The sequence below is a fragment of the Eubalaena glacialis genome, chromosome 4, assembly GCF_028564815.1.
Source record: "Eubalaena glacialis isolate mEubGla1 chromosome 4, mEubGla1.1.hap2.+ XY, whole genome shotgun sequence".
Taxonomy (NCBI): domain Eukaryota; kingdom Metazoa; phylum Chordata; class Mammalia; order Artiodactyla; family Balaenidae; genus Eubalaena; species Eubalaena glacialis.
This window is the reverse complement of record NC_083719.1, coordinates 92,259,798-92,283,570: the sequence shown is the minus strand read 5'-3', so window position 1 is coordinate 92,283,570 and position 23,773 is coordinate 92,259,798. Positions and strand designations below refer to the sequence as shown.

The 23,773-nt window shown below is 38.8% G+C and overlaps 2 protein-coding genes across 2 annotated transcripts in view; both read left to right on the top strand.

The window, feature by feature from the left end:
• The window catches only part of APC (APC regulator of WNT signaling pathway), a 133,113-nt gene extending 124,757 nt beyond the window's left edge, over window positions 1-8,356 (top strand). The window contains 1 exon segment of the mRNA XM_061189516.1: window positions 1,394-8,356. Coding sequence (XP_061045499.1) covers window positions 1,394-7,979 — 6,586 coding nt within the window. The 3' untranslated portion in view covers window positions 7,980-8,356.
• Window positions 8,357-16,792: 8,436 nt separating this feature from the next.
• SRP19 (signal recognition particle 19) lies at window positions 16,793-22,987 on the top strand. Its single transcript, XM_061188051.1, has 5 exons — window positions 16,793-16,927; window positions 17,605-17,680; window positions 19,993-20,064; window positions 20,159-20,270; window positions 22,494-22,987. Exons 1-5 carry the CDS (start codon window positions 16,887-16,889, stop codon window positions 22,625-22,627), a joined length of 435 nt encoding a protein of 144 aa, XP_061044034.1. The 5' UTR covers window positions 16,793-16,886; the 3' UTR covers window positions 22,628-22,987.
• The last annotated feature ends 786 nt before the right edge of the window (window positions 22,988-23,773 follow it).

The window sequence follows — 23,773 nt, the reverse complement described above, 5'->3', positions numbered from 1 at the left end:
TATCATAAAGATGTCTAGAAATAAATGATACTTGAGAGGTATAACCCATGTGTAGAAGAAAAAATGAAAGTCATAAATATTACAGAGAAGAAAATCCTTTCCTATATGTTAGCATGGCTTAAACGAATATGAGGTTTATAAAAAAAAAAACCTTGTGGTTATGATCCGGAGAGTACAATGGTTCACATTTTTCTAGTGGTGCCATAACATCAATAATCATAATATTTTTCAGCCAACCGCCATTCATCCAATCTGTTAGAGCTGTGAAACCTAAGAGAGCACCTCAGATACAAGGCAAATATTTTCAGAACTTGAGCTCTGTATTATCTCAACAAAAAATATGGGTATCTTTCACAGCATATTTATTTATTTTATCCTGTATTGTTCCTCTCTCATTTTCAAAAAGACTGTGAGGTACTTTTAGTAAAATGGCTTTGAAAAGAATGTAAACATCTTTTCTTTAAGTTTTCGATGCACCAGCTACAAGCCTTATAGCCCTTTCTTCTGTTCATAGAAGACCTCTTAGACTCAGTAAGCACTCAGGTGTCTACTGGACTGCTAGAGAGCCGCCATGGTAAAGCTTACTGCACCCTTGCCGATCAGTTTTAAAGCCCACCAGTGCCAACTGTGCTGTCATTAAACTTCATTTTACCATGCCTTAAACAAGCCATAGCTCTTTCAGATCCTAACATTCATTATGCTGACTCTTAACTCTTGTTTTTATAGTTAATGTTTTGAAAACTTTTCTTTCACTTTATTTTTAGAAATAACGACTACACACAATTTGCCCGAGAACACATGTAAGGGGGAATGGCAGTATTACATAATCAAACCAGAGGCAGAAAGATTATCTAAAAGTCATTCTGCTGACCTAGGAGCTTACAGTGTGCTCCCTGACTTTGTAAAGATCTATTGTCAATCAGTTTCTTCTGTCTACCTCTTCTGAGATGTCTCAGTTTGTCGACATTGTGGTGCCCATCCAGAGATTAAATTACCACAGCCCCTGTTCAGCTTAAGATTTCATAATACATCTGTACTCCTCAAACTGAGAAACTCCGTCACTATGTAAATAAAGTAAATACATCTGCTCAAGAAAAAATGTTTAAAGCTATTGGGTCAGAATAGGAAATGCAGAATTGATTAAACTTAATGCTTTTACTTCTTTTAGTCTGACAGATGAGTACTTTAAAACAATAAACATTAAATGAACTAAGATAGAACAAAAGGAGATGGGTAATGCTTGAAATTTATAGTATAATTTGGTGTAATTTTATTAAGCCTGTTGTTAATAAGCTTTAATAGTTATCCTTAGATTTAAATTTGTTTTCTGTCCTTTTATTTGTTGTTACTATGAACAGATTTTTACCTTACTTTTGTGATATTTTTATTTCAGGCAAATCCTAAGAGAGAATAATTGCTTACAAACCTTATTACAACACTTGAAATCTCACAGTTTGACAATAGTCAGTAATGCATGCGGAACCTTGTGGAATCTCTCAGCAAGAAATCCTAAAGATCAGGAAGCATTATGGGACATGGGAGCAGTCAGCATGCTCAAGAACCTCATTCATTCAAAGCACAAGATGATTGCTATGGGAAGTGCTGCAGCTTTAAGGAATCTCATGGCAAATAGACCTGCAAAGTATAAGGATGCCAATATCATGTCTCCTGGTTCAAGCTTGCCTTCTCTTCATGTCAGGAAACAAAAAGCCCTAGAAGCAGAATTAGATGCTCAGCATTTATCAGAAACTTTTGACAATATTGACAATTTAAGTCCCAAGGCATCTCATCGTAGTAAGCAGAGACACAAGCAAAATCTCTATGGTGACTATGTTTTTGACACCAATCGACATGATGATAATAGGTCAGACAATTTTAATACTGGAAACATGACTGTCCTGTCACCATATTTAAATACTACAGTGTTGCCCAGCTCCTCTTCATCAAGGGGAAGTTTAGATAGTTCTCGTTCTGAGAAAGATAGAAGTTTGGAGAGAGAACGAGGTATTAGCCTAGTCAACTACCACCCAGCAACAGAAAATCCAGGAACCTCTTCGAAGCGAGGTTTGCAGATTTCTACCACTGCAGCCCAGATTGCCAAAGTCATGGAAGAAGTATCAGCCATTCATACCTCCCAGGAAGACAGAAGTTCTGGGTCTACCCCGGAACTACACTGTGGGACAGATGAGAGGAATGCACTAAGAAGAAGCTCTACCGCCCACACACATGCAAACTCTTACAACTTCACCAAGTCAGAAAACTCAAACAGGACATGTCCAGTGCCATATGCCAAAGTAGAATACAAGAGATCTTCAAATGATAGTTTAAATAGTGTCAGCAGTAGTGATGGTTATGGTAAAAGAGGTCAAATGAAACCTTCAGTTGAATCCTATTCTGAAGATGATGAAAGTAAATTTTGCAGCTATGGTCAGTATCCAGCTGACCTAGCCCATAAAATACATAGTGCAAATCATATGGATGATAATGATGGAGAACTAGATACACCAATAAATTATAGTCTTAAATATTCTGATGAACAGTTGAACTCCGGAAGGCAAAGTCCTTCACAGAATGAAAGATGGGCAAGACCCAAACATATAATAGAAGATGAAATAAAACAAAATGAGCAAAGACAATCAAGGAGTCAAAGCACAACTTACCCTGTATATCCTGAGAGCACTGATGATAAACACCTCAAGTTCCAACCACATTTTGGACAGCAAGAATGTGTTTCCCCATATAGGTCAAGAGCAGCCAATGGTTCAGAAACAAATCGAGTAGGTTCTAATCATGGAATTAATCAAAATGTAAATCAGTCTTTGTGTCAGGAAGATGACTATGAAGATGATAAGCCAACCAACTATAGTGAACGTTACTCTGAGGAAGAGCAACATGAGGAAGAAGAGAGACCAACCAATTATAGCATAAAATATAATGAAGAAAAACATCATGTGGATCAGCCTATTGATTATAGTTTAAAATATACCACAGACATTCCTTCTTCACAGAAACCAGCATTTTCATTCTCAAAGAATTCATCTGGACAAAGCACTAAAACTGAACACATATCTTCAAGCAGTGAGAATACATCCACACCTTCATCTAATGCCAAGAGGCAGAATCAGCTCCATCCAAGTTCAGCACAGAGCAGAAGTGGTCAGACCCAAAAAGCCACCTCTTCCTCTTGCAAAGTTCCCTCTATCAACCAAGAAACAATACAGACTTACTGTGTAGAAGATACCCCAATATGTTTTTCAAGATGTAGTTCATTATCATCTTTGTCATCAGCTGAAGATGAAATAGGGTGTGATCAGACAACACAAGAAGCAGATTCTGCTAATACCCTACAAATAGCAGAAATAAAAGAAAACAGTGGAACTAGATCAACTGAAGATTCTGTGAGTGAAGTTCCAACAGTGTCACAGCACATTAGAACCAAATCCAGCAGACTCCAGGCTTCTGGTTTATCTTCAGAATCAACCAGGCACAAAGCTGTTGAATTTTCTTCAGGGGCCAAATCTCCATCAAAGAGTGGTGCTCAGACACCTAAAAGTCCACCAGAGCACTACGTTCAGGAGACTCCACTCATGTTTAGCAGATGTACTTCTGTCAGTTCACTTGATAGTTTTGAGAGTCGTTCAATTGCCAGCTCCGTTCAGAGTGAACCCTGCAGTGGAATGGTGAGTGGCATTATAAGCCCCAGTGACCTTCCAGATAGCCCTGGACAAACCATGCCACCAAGCAGAAGTAAAACCCCTCCTCCCCCTCCTCCTCAAACAGCTCAGACTAAGCAAGAAGTACCTAAAAATAAAGCACCTAGTGCTGAGAAGAGAGAAAGTGGCCCTAAGCAAGCTGCTGTAAATGCTGCAGTACAGAGGGTCCAGGTTCTTCCAGATGCTGATACTTTGTTACATTTTGCCACAGAAAGTACTCCTGATGGATTTTCGTGTTCATCTAGCCTGAGTGCTCTGAGCCTCGATGAGCCATTTATTCAGAAAGATGTGGAATTAAGAATAATGCCTCCAGTTCAGGAAAATGACAATGGGAATGAAACAGAAAATGAGCAGCCTGAAGAATCAAATGAAAACCAGGAAAAAGAGGCAGAAAAACCCACTGATTCTGAAAAAGATCTATTAGATGATTCAGATGATGATGATATTGAAATACTAGAAGAGTGTATTATTTCTGCCATGCCAACAAAATCTTCACGCAAAGCCAAAAAGCCAGCCCAGACTTCTTCCAAATTACCTCCACCTGTGGCAAGGAAACCAAGTCAACTGCCTGTGTACAAACTTCTGCCATCACAAAACAGATTACAAGCACAAAAGCATGTTAGTTTTACACCAGGAGATGATATGCCTCGGGTGTATTGTGTAGAAGGGACACCTATAAACTTTTCCACAGCTACATCTCTAAGTGATCTAACAATAGAATCCCCTCCAAATGAGTTAGCTGCTGGAGAAGGTGTTAGAGCAGGAACACAGTCATGTGAATTTGAAAAACGAGACACCATTCCTACAGAAGGCAGAAGTACAGATGAGGCTCAAACAGGGAAAGCCTCATCTGTAACTATACCTGAACTGGATGACAATAAAACAGAAGAAGGCGATATTCTTGCAGAATGCATTAATTCTGCTATGCCCAAAGGAAAAAGTCACAAGCCTTTCCGTGTGAAAAAGATAATGGACCAGGTCCAACAAGCATCTATGTCTTCATCTGGAACTAACAAAAATCAATTAGACGGTAAGAAAAAGAAACCTACTTCACCAGTAAAACCTATACCACAAAATACTGAATACAGGACACGTGTAAGAAAAAATACAGACTCAAAAAATAATTTAAATGCTGAAAGAAATTTCTCAGACAACAAAGATTCAAAGAAACAGAACTTGAAAAATAGTTCCAAGGACTTCAATGATAAGGTCCCAAATAATGAAGATCGAGTCAGAGGAAGCTTTACTTTTGATTCACCTCATCATTACACACCTATTGAAGGCACTCCATACTGTTTTTCACGAAATGATTCTTTGAGTTCTCTAGATTTTGATGATGATGATGTCGACCTTTCCAGGGAAAAGGCTGAATTAAGAAAGGGGAAGGAAAATAAGGAATCAGAAGCTAAAGTTACCAACCACACAGAACTAACCTCAAACCAACAATCAGCTAATAAGACACAAGCTGTTCCAAAACATCCAGTAAATCGAGGTCAGCCTAAACCCGTGCTGCAGAAGCAATCCACTTTTCCCCAGTCCTCCAAAGATATACCAGACAGAGGGGCAGCAACAGATGAGAAATTACAGAATTTTGCTATTGAAAATACTCCGGTTTGCTTTTCCCGAAATTCCTCTCTAAGTTCTCTTAGTGACATTGATCAAGAAAACAACAACAACAAGGAAAATGAACCTATCAAAGAGACAGCGCCCCCTGACTCACAGGGAGAACCAAGTAAACCTCAGGCGTCAGGTTATGCTCCTAAATCATTTCACGTTGAAGATACCCCTGTTTGTTTCTCAAGAAACAGTTCTCTCAGTTCTCTCAGTATTGATTCTGAAGATGACCTGTTGCAGGAATGTATAAGTTCTGCAATGCCAAAAAAGAAAAAGCCTTCAAGACTCAAGGCTGATAATGAAAAGCATAGTCCCAGAAATATGGGTGGCATGTTAGCAGAAGATTTGACACTCGATTTGAAAGATATACAGAGACCAGATTCAGAACATGGTTTATCCCCTGATTCAGAAAATTTCGATTGGAAAGCTATTCAGGAAGGTGCAAATTCCATAGTAAGTAGTTTACATCAAGCTGCTGCCGCCGCATGTTTATCTAGACAAGCTTCGTCTGATTCAGATTCCATCCTTTCCCTGAAATCAGGAATCTCTTTGGGATCACCATTTCATCTTACACCTGATCAAGAGGAAAAACCCTTTGCAAGTAATAAAGGCCCACGAATTCTAAAACCTGGGGAGAAAAGTACATTGGAAACTAAGAAGTTAGAGTCTGAAAATAAAGGAATAAAAGGAGGGAAAAAAGTTTATAAAAGTTTGATTACTGGAAAAGTTCGATCTAATTCGGAAGTTTCAAGCCAAATGAAACAACCCCTTCAAACAAACATGCCTTCAATCTCTCGAGGTAGGACAATGATTCACATTCCAGGAGTTCGGAATAGCTCTTCAAGTACAAGTCCGGTTTCTAAAAAAGGCCCACCCCTTAAGACTCCAGCCTCCAAAAGCCCTAGTGAAGGTCAGGCAGCTACCACTTCCCCCAGAGGAGCCAAGCCATCAGTGAAGTCAGAATTAAGCCCCGTTACGAGGCAGGCATCCCAGACACCTGGGTCAAATAAAGGGCCTTCTAGATCAGGATCTAGAGATTCCACTCCTTCAAGACCTGCCCAGCAGCCATTAAGTAGACCTATGCAGTCTCCAGGGCGAAACTCAATTTCTCCTGGTAGAAATGGAATAAGTCCTCCTAACAAATTATCTCAACTGCCAAGGACGTCATCCCCTAGTACTGCTTCAACTAAGTCTTCGGGTTCTGGGAAAATGTCTTACACATCTCCTGGCAGACAGATGAGCCAACAGAACCTCACCAAACAAACGGGTTTATCCAAGAATGTCAGTAGTATCCCAAGAAGTGAATCTGCCTCCAAAGGACTAAATCAAATGAGTACTAGCAATGGAGCCAATAAAAAGGTAGAACTTTCTAGAATGTCTTCAACTAAATCAAGTGGAAGTGAATCTGATAGGTCAGAGAGACCTGTATTAGTACGCCAGTCAACTTTCATCAAAGAAGCTCCAAGCCCAACCCTAAGGAGAAAATTGGAGGAATCTGCTTCATTTGAATCTCTTTCTCCATCTTCTAGACCAGATTCTCCCACTAGGTCCCAGGCACAGACTCCAATTTTAAGTCCTTCCCTTCCTGATATGTCTCTGTCTACACATTCGTCTGTTCAGGCTGGTGGCTGGCGAAAACTCCCACCTAATCTCAGTCCCACCATAGAGTATAATGATGGAAGACCAGTAAAGCGCCATGATATAGCACGCTCTCATTCCGAAAGTCCTTCCAGACTTCCCATCAATAGGTCAGGAACCTGGAAACGTGAGCACAGCAAACACTCATCATCCCTTCCCCGAGTAAGCACTTGGAGGAGAACCGGAAGTTCATCCTCAATTCTTTCCGCTTCATCAGAATCTAGTGAAAAAGCAAAAAGTGAAGATGAAAAACATGTGAACTCTATTTCAGGAACCAAACAAACTAAAGAAAACCAAGTATCCACGAAAGGAACATGGAGAAAAATAAAAGAAAGTGAAATTTCTCCCACCAGTAGTACTTCTCAGACCACTTCCTCAGGTGCTGCAAATGGTGCTGAATCAAAGACTCTGATTTATCAAATGGCACCTGCTGTTTCTAAAACAGAGGATGTTTGGGTGAGAATTGAGGACTGTCCCATTAACAACCCTAGATCTGGAAGATCTCCAACAGGAAATACTCCCCCAGTGATTGACACTGTTTCAGAAAAGGGAAACCCAAACACTAAAGATTCAAAAGATAATCAGGGAAAACAAAATGTGAGCAACGGTAGTGCTCCTGTACGCACCATGGGTTTGGAAAACCGCATGAACTCCTTTATTCAGGTAGATGCCCCAGACCAAAAAGGAACTGAGGCAAAACCGGGACAAAGTAATCCTGTCCCGGCATCAGAGACTAATGAAAGTTCTATAGCTGAACGTACCCCATTTAGTTCTAGCAGCTCAAGCAAGCACAGTTCACCGAGTGGGACTGTTGCTGCCAGAGTGAGTCCTTTTAATTACAACCCAAGCCCAAGGAAAAGCAGCGCAGATAGCACTTCAGCCCGACCATCTCAGATCCCAACACCAGTGAATAACAACACAAAGAAAAGAGATTCAAAAACTGACAATACAGAATCCAGTGGAACTCAAAGTCCTAAACGCCATTCTGGGTCTTACCTTGTGACATCTGTTTAAAAAGAGCTGGAATGATGAAACTAAGAATGTGTTATGTGTTAATTACAACTGCTATGTAGAAATTTTGTTTCAACCAATATGTATAAAATAGATAACTAATAAGAACCTGCTGTATAAAAAATAAAATTCAAAAAAAATTTTGTTTCAAATGAAACTAAAAGACTGAAAAATTTTGTAAATAGGTTTGATTCTTGTTAGAGGGTTTTTGTTCTGGAAGCCATATTTGACAGTATACTTCATCTTCACTGGTCATATTTTGGGAGGCACTCTTGATAGTTAGGAAGAAAATGGTAAAGCCAAGTATATTTGTACAGTATGTTTTTCATGTATTTAAGTAGCATCCCATCCCATCATCCTTTAATTATTGCTCGTCTTAAAATAACACTACAGATAGAAGATATGATATATTGCTGTTATCAATCATTTCTAGATTATAAACTGACTAAACTTACATCAGGGAGAAATTGGTATTTATGCAAAAACCATTCTGTTTTTGTCCTTGTGAGTCCATCTGACATCATAATCATGTGGCTGTGAAATTCACAGTAATATGGTTCCTGACGAACAAGTTTACCCAGCCTGCTTTGCTTTACTGCATGAATGAAACTGATGGTCCAATTTCAGAAGTAATGATTAACAATTCTGTGGTCACATGATGTTCATATAGATAGCTATAGTGTAACAACTTACACTATTTTGTGCTCAAAACAAACAAAACAAAATCTGTGTAACTGTAAAACATTGAATGAAACTATTTTACCTGAACTAGATTTTATCTGAAAGTAGGTAGAATTTTTGCTATGCTGTAACTTGTTGTATATTCTGGTATTTGAGGTGAGATGGCTGCTCTTTTATTAATGAGACATGAATCGTGTCTCAACAGAAACTAAATGAACATTTCAGAATAAATTATTGCTGTATGTATAAACTGTTACTGAAATCGGTATTTGTTTGAAGGGTCTTATTTCACATTTGTATTAATAATTGTCAAAAGGGCCTCTTTTAAAAGCTTATATAATTTTTTTCTTCAAATTCTATGCATTAAGAGTAAAATTCCTCTTACTGTAATAAAAACAATTGAAGCTGACTGTTGGCATTTAACCATTCCATGCATTGGCACTTAACCTTTCCTGAAAAAAAAAGTTACTGTGTGATTAGCACCAAGTATAAATCAGCACTTTGCCATGCTCAGAAAATGCAAATCATGTTGAACTTCAAAGGTAGATTTAACACTATTAAGATATTCAAAAGACTATTTAGAAACCCCTGTCTGTTAAGGGAAACTTTGTTTTTGATAGGTTTGTGGAGTATGTGTTCAGGCTCCCCCTTCCTCACACAGCAGGGAGAGAATCCTTCAGGAAGGAAGATAAACTGATAGAAGTATTTAAAAAGCTAACTTAATATATCTTCCCAGAATTTGTTCTAAATGATCAGAGGGTAAAGATGATGATAAATGCTCACATATTTGTTGAATAAATGAAAATTTATTTTTAATAATAAAATTCATGCACTCTGCGTTGGGGGGAAGGGAAAAGGTATTTGGATATAGCAGGATGCTGGGAAAGGGGGTGAGGAGTAAGCACATCTACCTGGTGTCTTTGAAATCACATCATGTAGTTAATTATCTACCCTTACCTGTGTTTATCATTTACAGGTAATGACTTTTTTTAAAAGTCATTTACTAACATGCCAGTAAATAAGTGCTGTGATTTGAAATAAGGCATTTGACTCCAAAGCCCATACTCTTTCTACTGCACCACTTTGCAAACACCTCAATTTACTGACCTTTGGAGTATATCTACATTTAAATTTTTGTCAAATTTTATCTGAATGAAATAGTTTTTAAGTAATAATACTAAATTATTCTGTTTTTCTCAAAGGCTGCCTTATCCAACAGGGACACATGGATATAGGTCATATTTCCTTTTCCTTTAGTCCTGATTTTCTATTTTTTTGAGTTACTCGTGCCAATTTTTATAAACCACTTCAAATACTTTTATGGAAAGAGATGGGATATAAGTCAATTAGAATAAAATCGCCTTTCTCAAGGAAGGAGAAAAACATCAATGCTGAAAATGAAAAAAGGGTGCCTTCCATATGCCAGAAAATTCAGGAATTCCGGTAGACAACGCCTACTGGGAGAAGGTGCAATCAGTCTGCATTGCCCATTGAGGAAAAAGTTGCTGTATGAGACCCTCTAGTTAGAGATAATGGCTCTGAATTAGTAAAGGAGCAAATCTCAATTCTACTTTTAGAACTTCACAGAGTGCTGCCGTAAGTGATAGCAGGCCAAATATTCTCAGTTTATGCTTGTTACAAACGGCATACTGAGCCCAGCGTGGAGTTGAAACACCTGTTAAGAGAAGTAGGGCAGTGCCCTGTTATCTTTGGACTGCAGCAAACAGCACTCCTAAGGCAGTGAGTGGTTTTCAAACTAGAGTGCATTTGATCTTAGTGCAAATCCAAGCCACATTTGTTTACTGTATGTGTGTATTTTTTAAATTTATCCATACATTTATTCTGTAATGTTGTAATATGAAAACATGCTCAATATATGTCCTTTGTGGTTAAAAAAAAGAAAAAACTAGAGTGCATTTGAATCACCAAAAATGTTAAGACACACGCCTACACTTTGTGATTCTGAGTGAGGCCCAAGAATGTGCAGTTCTGACAAGTTCTCAGGTGATGCTGATGCTGCTGGTCTGGGAACCACGCTCTGAGAACCACTGCCCTGTGTCACCACAGCGAAGCTCCTTGAGTGATTGCCTTCAGTTCCAGCTGCTCTTCTCAACCACTGGACTCGACATATAAGAAAGTATACCAAACTTCCCTCTCCTTTAGGCAGGAAAGATTTGAATATTGAGCCATACAATCTGATACAGCCCATCACAGCTCCCAATAGTAGACAAATTTGCCAGACATGAATGAGCAGGTAATTCTAAAGACAATGACTGTGTCTGAGGGATTGACTAATGTTCCCTTTGGAACGGTTATCAAAAAGGCAAAAATTTCAGCAAATATCTAATTTGGATTTGCAATAAGATGAAAAGAGACAAACACGCACCAAGAAAAGGGGAAAGAGAACTTTGAAGTGAAGGCAGATTGACTTCAGATGAAAGAAAAATGCACCCATTTTGTTAGTATACAAACAACCAATTAACTATGGCAAATTGGTATTTGAGAATAAGCTTTACAAGTTACCTTGCACTAACAGGAAAGTTAATGAGAGGGAAATAATGAAATAAAAGATAAGCCCAAAGAATCAAATTGCACTCTAAGTACAGTCAAAAAACTTTTTTTCCATAAACTAGTTACCACAAGGTTAATTAACTGAAGGGATGAGTCTTGCTGGAGAAGGGAGCCAGTTGCACTATATCTGAATTCATGTTATCACAGGGGGTTCCTTGTATCTAAGATAGCAAAAGAACAGAGTGCCACAAATGCAAAAAGAAAATTGCCAAGAGCTGAAGAGTATTTCAGTAATCAGATCGTTCACACTTACCAAACAAAAATAATTTTTCAAAAGTCTTGATGGTTGAAATAGAGTGTATAAATTATTTTTTTTTAATTTCTAATTCCTTCATATTATGCCGACTTTTAAATATTACTTTGTAGTGTTGAAACCTATGGACTTTGACTCCTATAAACACCAGGTCATTTTCCTGCCATTCTCCTCTGTTCTTTGGTCTATAAAACTATATTCTGGTTTTTGTTAGACCATTGATGCTTCTTTCAACCTGTATGTTTTTTTGTGTGTATAATGTTGTTCTTGGTGCTAAATACACTTCTGATATTCAGGATAACTCTCTACATCTGTGACTATTTGCTTATTTTCTTGAAGTTATGAGACTGTTCCTTTTTTTAATTAAAAATACTCAACTTTACGCTAGTGGAGGTGACCACTGAATATAAAGCAACAGTAGTGAAAAATGAACTATTGAGAATGTTGCACACATTACCTGCCCCAGCTACACCACCTTTTGGAATCCAGACACTTAGTCTCACTGTTGGTCACTGAACCCTGTACCCAGTCTTTCCCCCCAACCATGGCTGTTTGCACCAGAGGCAGATGCCCGACCCAGGGGAGACTCATCATTAACTGACCAGTGACCAAAGACTTGTGAGGCTTGTCAAAAAAGACCGGGCCAATTTTAAATAAGAGTCAAAGGAAATTTCTGGTTGGTGATTGAGTGCTGGAACTGAAAGATCGTGTAGAGTTAAGGCTGAGGTCACTATGATTGGCATCATGAAGCTAAAACTAAGAGAAAGTCGGTCACTAGAGAGAGAAGGAACAGATACGGGAGGGAGGCATAGAAAGCAAGTGAGAGACAGACAAGAGTCACTAGCTCCTGGCGTTACCTCAGTCCCTGCCGATTCTGGGGCCTAGTTCTACTTTTCCTTGTGTTTGGGGCATTTATGAACTTCTAAACCCACTTTGTTCCTGAAGTAACTTGAAACTAACAGAAGACTCTTTAGACACATCTTCGTGAGGTTTTTTGTTTCTTTAATATAGAGAAAGCTTTCTAAGATCATCTGTGGGGAGAGAGGAATAGGCTGCCTACCAAAAAAAAAAAAAAAAAATAGGTTGGCATCAGATTTCTTCTCTGCAATACCAAATGCCAAAAAAGGAAAATAAAGCAATGGAACAATATATACAGCATTTGGAAGCAAATGGAAATATTACCTAAGAATTCTGAAACCAGCCAAACTAGCATTTAATTTATCTGGAATACTTGTATCATTTGGGATTTTATTATAGTTATTAACAATTAGACCTTCTCTGAAAGACAAGACATTCATTTAAGGAATCTTAGGTAGCTCACAGGAGCTGTATGAGGGCCAGAAAATCAGACTTGGAAACCACAGTGGAAATAATACCCAAACCATACTGTGAGACTGCTTCAAAAAGAACAAGTTGTTGCCCCTAACCTCTGGAACCCTCTGACACCACCCTCCCCATAAATTAAGATTCTGTGCAGCACTTGCTTCCTCACACTGCTTAATTCTGGATTGAAGTCTTGCTTGGGTGGACATGATTGGCAGAAGCTCTGTCACATGCCTGTAGAGTCTGGGAACGCTCGGTTGTTTGGTTTCTCCATTGAGGAAGCAGGATGCATAAGACATGAATTCTCGAAATCTATGAGGGGCATTTCTAAAGCACTGGGAAACCAGAATCCATGACATACCTCTACCATAGTATTCTTGCTGCCCAAGCAATTAAAATAAATGAGAAACTATTAAGGAAATGGTTTGAGCAATAAAACCTTTAAACTTGAATGAACGTGTAAATAATTGTGGTCAATCCAATAATGAATCTCATTGTGAATGTCCATGTAACTCAAAACTGAAAAGATGAAATGCTTAATAATTTTAATAATCTTAAATTCCAGATTATTCCAACCCAAACTGGGAAATGAGGGAGAGAAGACGTAAAAGCATGCTAAATTTCTAATCTTAAGTAGGCAGTGTCAAAAGATACTATTTTACTTTTAACTTGGAAAAATACAAATTCAATTTTTTAATTTAGTGGTAACCCAATGTTAAAAAGAAAGAAAAATTTCCATCCAAAGCATTAGTCAAAGATAACTAAGAATACTTGAACAAAATATCAAAGAATGGAGAAAATGGGAGAGGGAGAATTAGCCACAAAGAAGCATAAAATGACACAGTAATACCAAATAATGAGTGGATTGAGCACATATGGTAAAATAACCACTCTCAGGTTGGAGTCAAGTAAAAAAAAATATCCTCCAATTATACGCCATTAGTAAAAGACACATTTAAAATGATCCAGAATGGGGACTTCCCTGGTGGCACAGTGGTTGAGAATCCAGCTGCCAATGCAGGGGACACGGGTTCGATCCCTGGTCTGGGAAGATCCCACATGCTGTGGAGCAACTAAGCCTGTGCGCCACAACTACTGAGGCTGCGCTCTAGAGCCCACGAGCCACGACTACTGAGCCCACGTGCCACAACTACTGAAGCCCACGCACTCTAGGGCCCGAGTGCCACAACTACTGAGGCCCTGTGCTGCAACTACTGAAGCCTGCACACCTAGAGCCCGTGCTCCACAACAAGAGAAGCCACCGCAATGAGAAGCCCGTGCACCGCAACGAAGAGTAGCCAACACTCGCCACACCTAGAGAAAGCCCGCGCGCAGCAGCAAAAACCCAACACAGCCAAAAAAATTAAAAATTAATTAATTTTAAAAATGATCCAGAATGTATAAAACTAAAAGCACAACCACTTTTGCACAGGCAAATGCAAAGAAAACAGTAAAGGTAAATTTATGTCAAACTATAATTCTGGATAAAAGACATCAAACATAATGAAAAGAAGGTGAACATCAGTTATGACTTTCTTTAAACATCAAATAATAGAGCATCAAGTGTATGAAACAAAATTACAAACACAAAGGGATACTGACAAAAACCATGGAACCAGTGACACTGTCTTTGACAGATGACTTCATCTATACAAAACAAAAGGAGAGTTATTATTTAAAACCACAACTTCCTTCCAGAAAGGGTGGCTCTTGCTAAGGTAAAATTCTCAAAAGGTCCTTTTCTTTAGCTGAGGACCTTGGTGGGTTTGGGATCTGTAAAGCCAAGCCTGGAGTTTGAGTGGGAGGAGGATTAGAGAAAATCTCATAGGTGTGCTTAAGAGAGGCAAGAACTTGGGGTTCTTGGGGTACCCAGGAATGGGGGGGTTGAGGAACAGAGACAGGAAGACAAAAGGAAAGAGAAGGCAGAAAAAATGGTAAGAAGTCAAGGTCCTATGAAAACCCTGGTGATGTAGCAGGTAATGATTTTAGAAACAGAGACATACACTATTTCAGTTGAAATCTAAGTTCTTTGCAAAATCTCTGTTCCAGTAGTAACGGATTCACTTGTTTTTAATTTTCAGAATCTTGTTTTAACAATTGCAGTTATCTTCACCATCACATTATTAATAATTATTTGAATTCACTTAGATATAAGTGTTCACCACTGTTTCTCCTATATAGCATAGAGGAAACACTTTCTTCAAATCTTTATGTTAATATAATTTGGCTTGGCTGGAGTATGTCCTTAAATAGTTTTGTTTTGTTTGTTTGTTTTTTCCCAGAAAAGCTAAGTTGGGAATATACTTTCTAAATCCTTGCTTGTTTAAAATTGTTTTTCTTTTGCCCTCACACAAAGGATAATTTGGGTCACAACTTCAGTCACAGTTCATTTTCTGCAAAACTCTTAACTTCTAATGTTTACTGTGTCTAAGAAGTTCAACAGTCAGTCTGAGTTCTTTTCTCCTATAGATAACTTTTATTTCCTACCTTGGTGTTTTTAGAGTTTTGTTTTTATCCTTGAAATAAAGCAGTTTTACTAGTGTAAGTCCATGTGTGTGTTTGTTTTCACAGCTCTATCTTTTAGTACTGAGTCTTTTCAATCTTGAGTCTTCAGCTCAGTAAATGTTCTCATGTTATGTCTTTTCAAACCAACCAGATCTACCAAAAGTGCTCTCCATCAGACACCAGCCAGAATCTTGGTGGTGCCTAAGTGGGGACCATACTGTCAGGAGTTCTTGGTGTCCAGAAGTTGCACTCTATTCCTCTAGAAGTGGAAGAACACCTGTCCTCCACTTTGGTATTTGGTATAACACTTCCCCGTAAGAGTACCAAAGCAGTACTGCTTGTGTTCAAATGCCTTAAAGGATTTGTAATGAAACAGGTTCACTAAAAGTAATTTTACTTACAGTCTACCCTCCTACACCAAGATTTATCAATAGATATGAATCCAACAGAGGCTGGAGATGGAATGTAGACAAATCTTACTCATAAACACCACGTTGTGCTCTGGAATTCCCCCGTGACAGTTATCCTAGGGCAAATTCTCAGACTTCTGTAGAAACTGGTTTGGTTTGGTCATTGCATGAAGCTTTTTACAGGAATCTTGTGCACTTTAGAAAGAAGTAAGACATTTATATACATCAGCACCAAACTAATCCACCAAACTAAGACACTAGTACAAGGAAGATTGAGAGACAGGAACTGAGGGGATGGAGAAAAATCAGGGGCTTCCAGTCAGACCAGCTGGGTATTTATGCTCAGCCATCATTAGCGTTGAATGGCGAAAATTACCCAGCCTCTCGGAGACTCAAGCCTTTGGGCAGATTTTTGTTTTGTTTATTTTGTTTTTTCATTTTTAGAAGAAAATACGTATTTTACCTTGTCCGGTTTTCTGAATAAACGGCCGCTACGAAAATAGGAATAAAGTTGTGTTTAAAGAATGGGATGCTCAAACAGTGCTTTGCAATTAACCTAAGGTATGTAAAAATACAGTGAATTTTAGGGTAAAGGTTTTGAAAAGTGTATAGTCAAATTTCTAACATTATACAGCACACTGAAATACAGTGCCAAGTAATTTTGCTAGTTCCATTTTTGCCAAGTTGAAAGCAAGCTGCAGGGCCCAGGAGCGGTTAAAGATTAAACATAAAGGGTATTTTCTTGCCTACTCTAACAACTTGCTCGGAACTCACAGATCACCCGCGGTGTGGAGCCCTACTCTAAGGCCGAGAGAAGTTAGCACCATCCAAACGCAATGTGAAATTGGCCAAGAAAGCGCGTAAACGCTTAAGCCAATTTTAGCGACAAAGCAAGCACCCCAAGGGCTGGTTTTGGCGAGATCTTGAGAAGCGAAGGAATTAGTAGCGTTCGTGGACCCTCTCGCGAGAGGTTTCGACGCCACGTCAGAAACTAGAGATTCTGACGCCGAGCGACAGGTGCTGGAACAAACCGACGGTGAAAAGCGGCGGACGCATAGGCGCTTCGGTGGGCAGGACTTCCGCCGGAAATGGGGTGGTCTGGGAAATCTCCGAGCCGAATTCAGGCCGGGTTTTTTCCTGCAGGTTTGGCTTGGGGGCTGGGTGAAGATGGCTTATGCCGCTGCGCGGTCCCCGGCCGACCAGGACAGGTGAGTCCGGAGAGAGGACGGGGCTTGCGGCGAGCCCGCGGGTGTTGCGCAGCCTTCCCCAGCCCTGAGGAAGGCTCGCCGGGGGAGCTCAGCCCCAGCCCCGGGCTCCGGGCCTGTCCTCCGGCGTCCGTTCCTCCCTGAGGCCGGCTGTGCCAGGGTTGTTCGCAGGTCCCTAGATCCCAACTTTACCTAGCTCAGTGTTTACCTGTACGTGAGACAGAGGACTTTGGGTGCTACGTGGACATGACGTTAAGTAATCACAGTGTGAAAAATCTGTTTTCAGTTGTTGGTATGTTCGGAAAGGCTCGTTTGAGTTCTTTCAAGCCTTTAATACCTCTGACTCCGTAGTTTGTATATGAGAGAGCAGGCCCCGCCCTCAGAAGCTTTTGACAGGCACCTGTATCTAACTGAACAGTTACGGCGCTGCTTCCTTCCTCCCTCCCTCACTCCCTCCCTCCCTCACTCCCTCCCTCTAGCAAGTGATGTTTTTTTCCATCTAAGATAGTAAGTTAAAGTTCGCTTTTTAAGTAGAGGGGAGGCAATTTAAAGAAAAAAAGTTAAGCACATAATAGTATAGGTGTACCGGCAATCCTGATGATGATGATGATGAAAGAAAGAATGAATGAATTTTTGGAAATATTTCTCTAGTGATACCAGCTGGGCTTTTCCTGTGGCAGGTTCATTTGTATCTATCCTGCTTATTTAAATAACAAGAAGACCATAGCGGAGGGGCGGCGAATCCCCATAAGTAAGGTAAGCGGGCTGGTACTTCTGTCTTTGAGGGCCTGGGGAGGTTGTATTGTCAGGGCCACAACGGCTTCTTTTACTTTACTGCATTGTTTGGGGCATGAGGAGAACGGCAGCCAACAATTGGGGTGCTTTCGTTAATAATGGTGATGCAGGAGGGCACTGATTCATAACTGAAAGAATTTTTTAAGTGGTTCTTCATGAGCCTGTGTTTGAAAGAAGTTGGGGGTGGAGCGTTGTAGGGTTTGCACGTTTTTGTTTTTTTAAACTTAAGGTTATGACACTCTTTCCCTTAATAAAGGAAACCAAAATTATGGCATTGTACAATATGATATACAGAATGCAGCTGAGTTTTTAAACAAGACTTGCAGAAAATTCAGATATGTTGAGTTTTACAGTTTTATGTCCGTTATCATCGTCATCGTCTTCTTTTTGAGAGGGGTAAAGTTACTTTAAAATTAATACTTTTTAAAAGTAGGTGTTTATAGTTTTAAAAGAGATGATTTCTCCCTTGTGCTGTTTCAGTAGAAAAACCAGAGTTCTTAGTTGGCCTGGTGGCTTAAGTTTAGAAAGTGCCTAGTGCCAAGTGAAGGGGGTCTTTGTAGCTTTTCATTTTCAAAATTAATGTTATAGTCTATTTTTTTTAAGATTAATTTACATTTTGTAATCTGATGATGGATTTAAGGAACTTGGCCTGAAGCAATACATTATTTTTGTGTTATTTAATATCTCTCATTTTACTGCTTAAATGTGTAGAGGAAAGTCTACTTTGCTGCTACAGGGTAAAAGAGAAGACGCCAAAGCACTGATTCAGAATAATGCCTAACATCAAGCCACATTGACAGAGGCCTCTGGAAGCAAGCTCTCAGGATAATTTGGAGAATGATTGAATTGTTTTTAGCTTTGTTGATTTATAGCATACATACGTAAACATACGTAAATCTTGTGTTTATTTTGATTAAATTTCATAAAATGAGTACGCATGGGTAACCAAGCACCCAGATTTTAAAAAGAACACGTTACCAGCACTCAGGAAGATTCCTTTATGTCCCTTCCCAGTCTCTGTTCCCTCCACATACACTCACTACAAAGGATGACCCCTGCCCTGACTTCCGATACCATAGATTACTGTTGCTTGTTTCTTATTTTGTTTCAGTGGCATTACACACTATGTACTTTTATGTCTGTCTGATTTCAATGAACATGAAGCTTACGATGTTCCAGCTTACGAGTGCTTATACCCTGCACTTGTGAGTGTAGTTTGTTGAATCTCATTGCTCTATTGTAGGGTTTCCCGACAGCAGCACCACCGGCGTTTTGAGCGAGATGATTCATGGTTGCAGAGGCTGTGCTGTGCTGTGCTGTGGGGGGTTTAGCGGCATCCTTGGCTTCTACCCACCAGAAGCCAGTGCCCTACCCCACCCTAGTTGTGATGATCAAAAATGTCTCCTAGCATTGCTGAATGTCAGGGGGCAAAATTACCTTGCTGAAAGCCACTGCTCTGTAGTACTGCATTGTGTGTATATACCACAATCCAGCCTACTATTGATGGGTAGTTGGGTTGTTTCTAGTTTGGGGCTATTAAAAATAGTGCTACTGTGAACATTCTTGAGATTGTCTATTTTGTATTTTTCCTCAATACATACCTATAGCAGTGGAATTGCATGGCCATAAGAAATGCATATATTTAACTTTCGTAGATGCTGCCAAACAGTTTTCTAAAGTGGTTGCATCTGTATTACGTAGACTTCTTGAAAAAAAGACCCTTGTGGCAAAGACAGTTCCTAGCATATATTTATTTAATAGACAGATGTGTCCATCAAAGTGTACCATTAATGACTACAGAATTCTGAGGGCTTCTGGAGGAGCCAGAAAGGGTACTTGGTGATAAGAACAAACACTGCTCCTCATTAAGCAGTGGAATCTCCATTAGCCATACTAAGCTTTGTCTATTCTGAATACTGTTGTTATACCTTATATTTGCTGAGTATGGAAACTAAAGAGTAAATACAGACAGAAAGAAAGAAAGGAGGGAGGGAGGAAATGGTTTCATCTGTAATAGTTGTTTAACCAGTATTAACCCTGTGAAGTTTATGTTCTCTTGGAAGGGAGGTGGATACACAAGTATGAATCAGTGTGAGTCCCAGGAATTTAAAAATTACAATTGAAACAACTGTACCTAGTAAAAAAAAAAACAAAAAAAAACACTAGGATTTTGGTATGTGTTTTGATCATAGTATTTGAAATGATTTATACAACAATGTAGCAATATCCACTTAAAGCTGAGCTATTTAGTGTTTTTGTTTCTAACTTTTCAGGCTGTTGAAAATCCTACAGCTACAGAGATTCAAGATGTATGCTCAGCAGTTGGACTTAATGTATTTCTTGAGGTATGATATCGTTCTTTGTTCACTATTTTCCATACTCATCTCATTGACATAATAACTTTCTTAAAGCCTGTTTTTATTTATTTCTTTATGTTAGAAAAATAAAATGTACTCTAGAGAATGGAATCGTGATCTTCAGTACAGGGGCAGAGTCCGGGTCCAGCTCAAACAGGAAGATGGCAGCCTCTGTCTTGTACAGTTCCCATCACGTAAGCTTTTTTTAATGAATGAATTAAGTTTGGGATAGGTTACTCCTCTACACTGCCAAAAATGTTCTAAAACTGACCTTTTGACAGGTCAAAAACATAATTTGCATTCTATAGATTAATTTAGAAAAAGGGCTACTGCTGATGCAGAGAGGTAAACAATGCTTTTAACTTCTTTTAAGTTAAGGACCTTTGAGAATGTGATGAAACCTACTAATCATTTCTCCAAAAAAAAAAATTGTTGCGTGAACATTTTATAAACCTCTGGAAGTCCCATCATTGTTCCCAGGTTAAGAATGTGAAATTATTAAATGGTCATACATTACTGCTATTTCAGATCCTAGAGACCCTTGAGGTCTGTTATTCATTTCTATCAATAAATTTAAAAAGCCATATTGAGGGCTTCCCTGGTGGCGCAGTGGTTAAGAACCTGCCTGCCAATGCAGGGGACATGGGTTCGAGCCCTGGTCCGGGAAGATCCCACATGCCGTGGAGCAGCTAAGCCCGTGCGCCACAACTACTGAGCCTGCGCTCCAGAGCCCGTGAGCTACAACTACTGAGCCCACATGCCACAACTACTGAAGCCTGCGTGCCTAGAGCCCGTGCTCCACAACAAGAGAAGCCACCGCAATGAGAAGCCTGCACACCACAACAAAGAGTAGCCCCCGCTAACTGCAACTAGAGAAAGCCCGCGCGCAACAACTAAGACCCAACGCTGCCAAAAAATAAAATAAATAAATTTATTAAATAAAAAAATAAAAAGCCATATTGAGGGAATTCCCTGGCGGTCCAGTGGTTAGGACTCTGTGCTCTCACTGCCAGGGGCCCGGGGTTCAATCCCCAGTCAGGGAACTAAGATCGCACAAGCTGCGCGGGGTGGCCAAAATAAATAAATAAATAATTTTAAAAATTAAAAATAAAAAGCCATGTTGAGTGAAAAACGCAAGAGGTATGCATAGTGTGGTGCCACTTAGGTATACATTTAAATACAAAATATTACTGTTATTGATTGATGTGTATGCAGTATTGTTTATTGACATATATATAAACACTTTTGAAATGGACTGGAAGAAAACACCAAGTCTCAAGGTACTAGTTAACCTAATGGCGAGTAGGGGGTGAGGAGTGTGGTCAGGGGTGTGATGGTCAGAGTAGATTGTAGCATTAGCTCTAGTGTTTTATTTCTTAAAAAACAACGAGAACCAAACAAAACATACTTCAGTATTCCAATATATTAACTCGGTGTATTGGGAAGATGAGTATTTATTTACATGTAATTCTTTACTTTTCTGAATTTTTTATTTGTAAAAAATATGTTCTAGGTTTTTTAAATGGAGCTGTTAATTTTTTTCTTGACACAATAACCCCAAAGTGACAACTGAATTGTTTTTAATTGAATTAAAATAACTGGTTATTATTCTAACATAATTATTTGGTTATTAATATCTACCAAAACCTGTCAGGATTGGTAGATATTTCTAGAAACTTAAGGGTCTGACTCGGGAATGACAGGTAGTATATTCAGTGTATTTTTTCTTTGGCATCTTCCTACACTACTTCTTACAAGTCAAAAGACAAAAAAACAAAAACAAAAACCATCAACCTTTTGCTTTGACTAGTTAATAACATAGAAGTAAAAATTACAGTTGAAAAGATGTTGCTTCCTGTTTCCAGTAAGAAAATAGTAAGAAAGTAAAAAGAACAAAGCTGAGCAGCGGGGTGTGTTGAAAGCAGCTACTGGAGCTGGAGGAGGTGGTTGGTGCCCAGAGCAGGGGTGCATGTATGCATAGATCATTTGGGCATGTGAGTAACATATTTTGTAGCTTAATGACATGGGTTTTTGTTGTAAGACTGAGAGGGCTTGTGCTTCCTAGCTTAAGTTACAATGATATCCTGACTCTGTTTCCAGCTTGTTATGTTTAGATATATTTTCCTTTGATCTTCAAGTCAATTCCTAGGACCAAGATCAAAATTTTTATTTCAAATAAAGTGTTCTAAATTTTTATTTTGTTCATTTAAATATTTCAGCATTGTTCTTAATACGTTTTCTCCAGGAAAGGTCCCCACTTGAGCAAATCATTGTCTTCATGGTCATTTGATTTTTTCTTTTTAAATTCTTATTTTCTTGATGTGGTGATGATTTCTTAAACTTTATGATTTTCAAGTTAGCAACCTTTTATGTCTTATTTCTCAGATTATACACTAAGCCTAACTTCTTGTTCCTAGGTAAGTCAGTAATGTTGTATGCTGCAGAAATGATACCTAAACTGAAAACAAGGACACAAAAAACAGGAGGTGGTGACCAAAGTCTTCAGCAAGGAGAGGGAAGTAAAAAAGGGAAAGGAAAGAAGAAGAAGTGACCTGGTATGAGAATCAAGGATGTGGTACTACTGTAAGAGACATGAATGGAGGTTTCTCATTTGTATCTGAGAGAAACAGAAGCTTTCTGTTTGCATCATTTAACTGAACTATGAACATTTGTGCCCCCCAGCTTCAGCATCAGAGTTGACAATGAAATAAATTTACATCAGAAGTATGCATCCAGCTCTTAGGCAGTATAAAAGAATTTTTTTCTTTTTGCCTTTTAATGCAGAATTTTTGTGAAAGAAAGAATCATATTTTTAAATGGACAGTGGACTCTACCATAAGTTACTTGAAATCCTATATCTGTTTGTCCTCTGTGTAAACGTGTTTCAGATAAATGAGTTTAATGAGATTTGAAGTACACATTTTGTTCATCTTTTAAGTTAATGAAATAAAATTTCAAACTGACTTTTGTAACTTTTGCATACGAACTAATTAATGCCAGTAGAGGAGATAAAGAGGATAAAACGAGGAGTGGAAGCGTAGTGTGAGCCTAAAACCAGAAAAAAGTGGTTAAATCCTTTTGGAGGTCTATGAACAGGCAGTCTGTAGATCATATTCTTTTTTTTTTTTTTTACTTGGAGTATAGTTGCTTTACACTACTGTGTCAGTTTCTGTTGCACAGCAAAGTGAATCAGCTATACATATACATACATCCCCTCATTTTTGGATTTCCTTCCCATTTAGGTCTCCACAGAGCACCAAGTAGAGTTCCCTGTGCTATACAGTAGGTTCTCATTAGTTATCTGTTTTACACATAGTAGTGTATATATGTCAATACCAATCTCCCAGTTCATCCCACCCCCCCCTTCCCTCGTGGTATCCCTACGTTTGATCTCTATGTCTGTGTCTCTCTTTCTGCTTTGCATATAAGATCATCTATACCATTTTTCTAGATTCCACATATACGCATTAATATATGATATTTGTTTTTCTGACTTCACTCTGTAGATATATTCTTCTACTCAATTATTGTAATTGAATTGTTTAATCAATTACTAGTTTGTTGGCATGTGGAAAGTCCTGGAGTTTAAGCTTTAGATTTGCTTATTGTGTAGACTTAAGAATATTATTTTAATTGGAGTTCTAAAATTACCTATGCTTTAGCACCTTGACGTAAACAGTTTTTCAAGAAACTAAAT

Coding starts and splice junctions, on each gene's coding strand:
- SRP19 (XM_061188051.1), top strand. CDS start 16,887: ATGGCTTATGCCGCTGCGCGGTCCCCGGCCGACCAGGACAG. Junction 17,681..19,992: donor GGCGAATCCCCATAAGTAAG/GTAAGCGGGCTG, acceptor CTAACTTTTCAG/GCTGTTGAAAATCCTACAGC. Junction 20,065..20,158: donor GACTTAATGTATTTCTTGAG/GTATGATATCGT, acceptor TCTTTATGTTAG/AAAAATAAAATGTACTCTAG.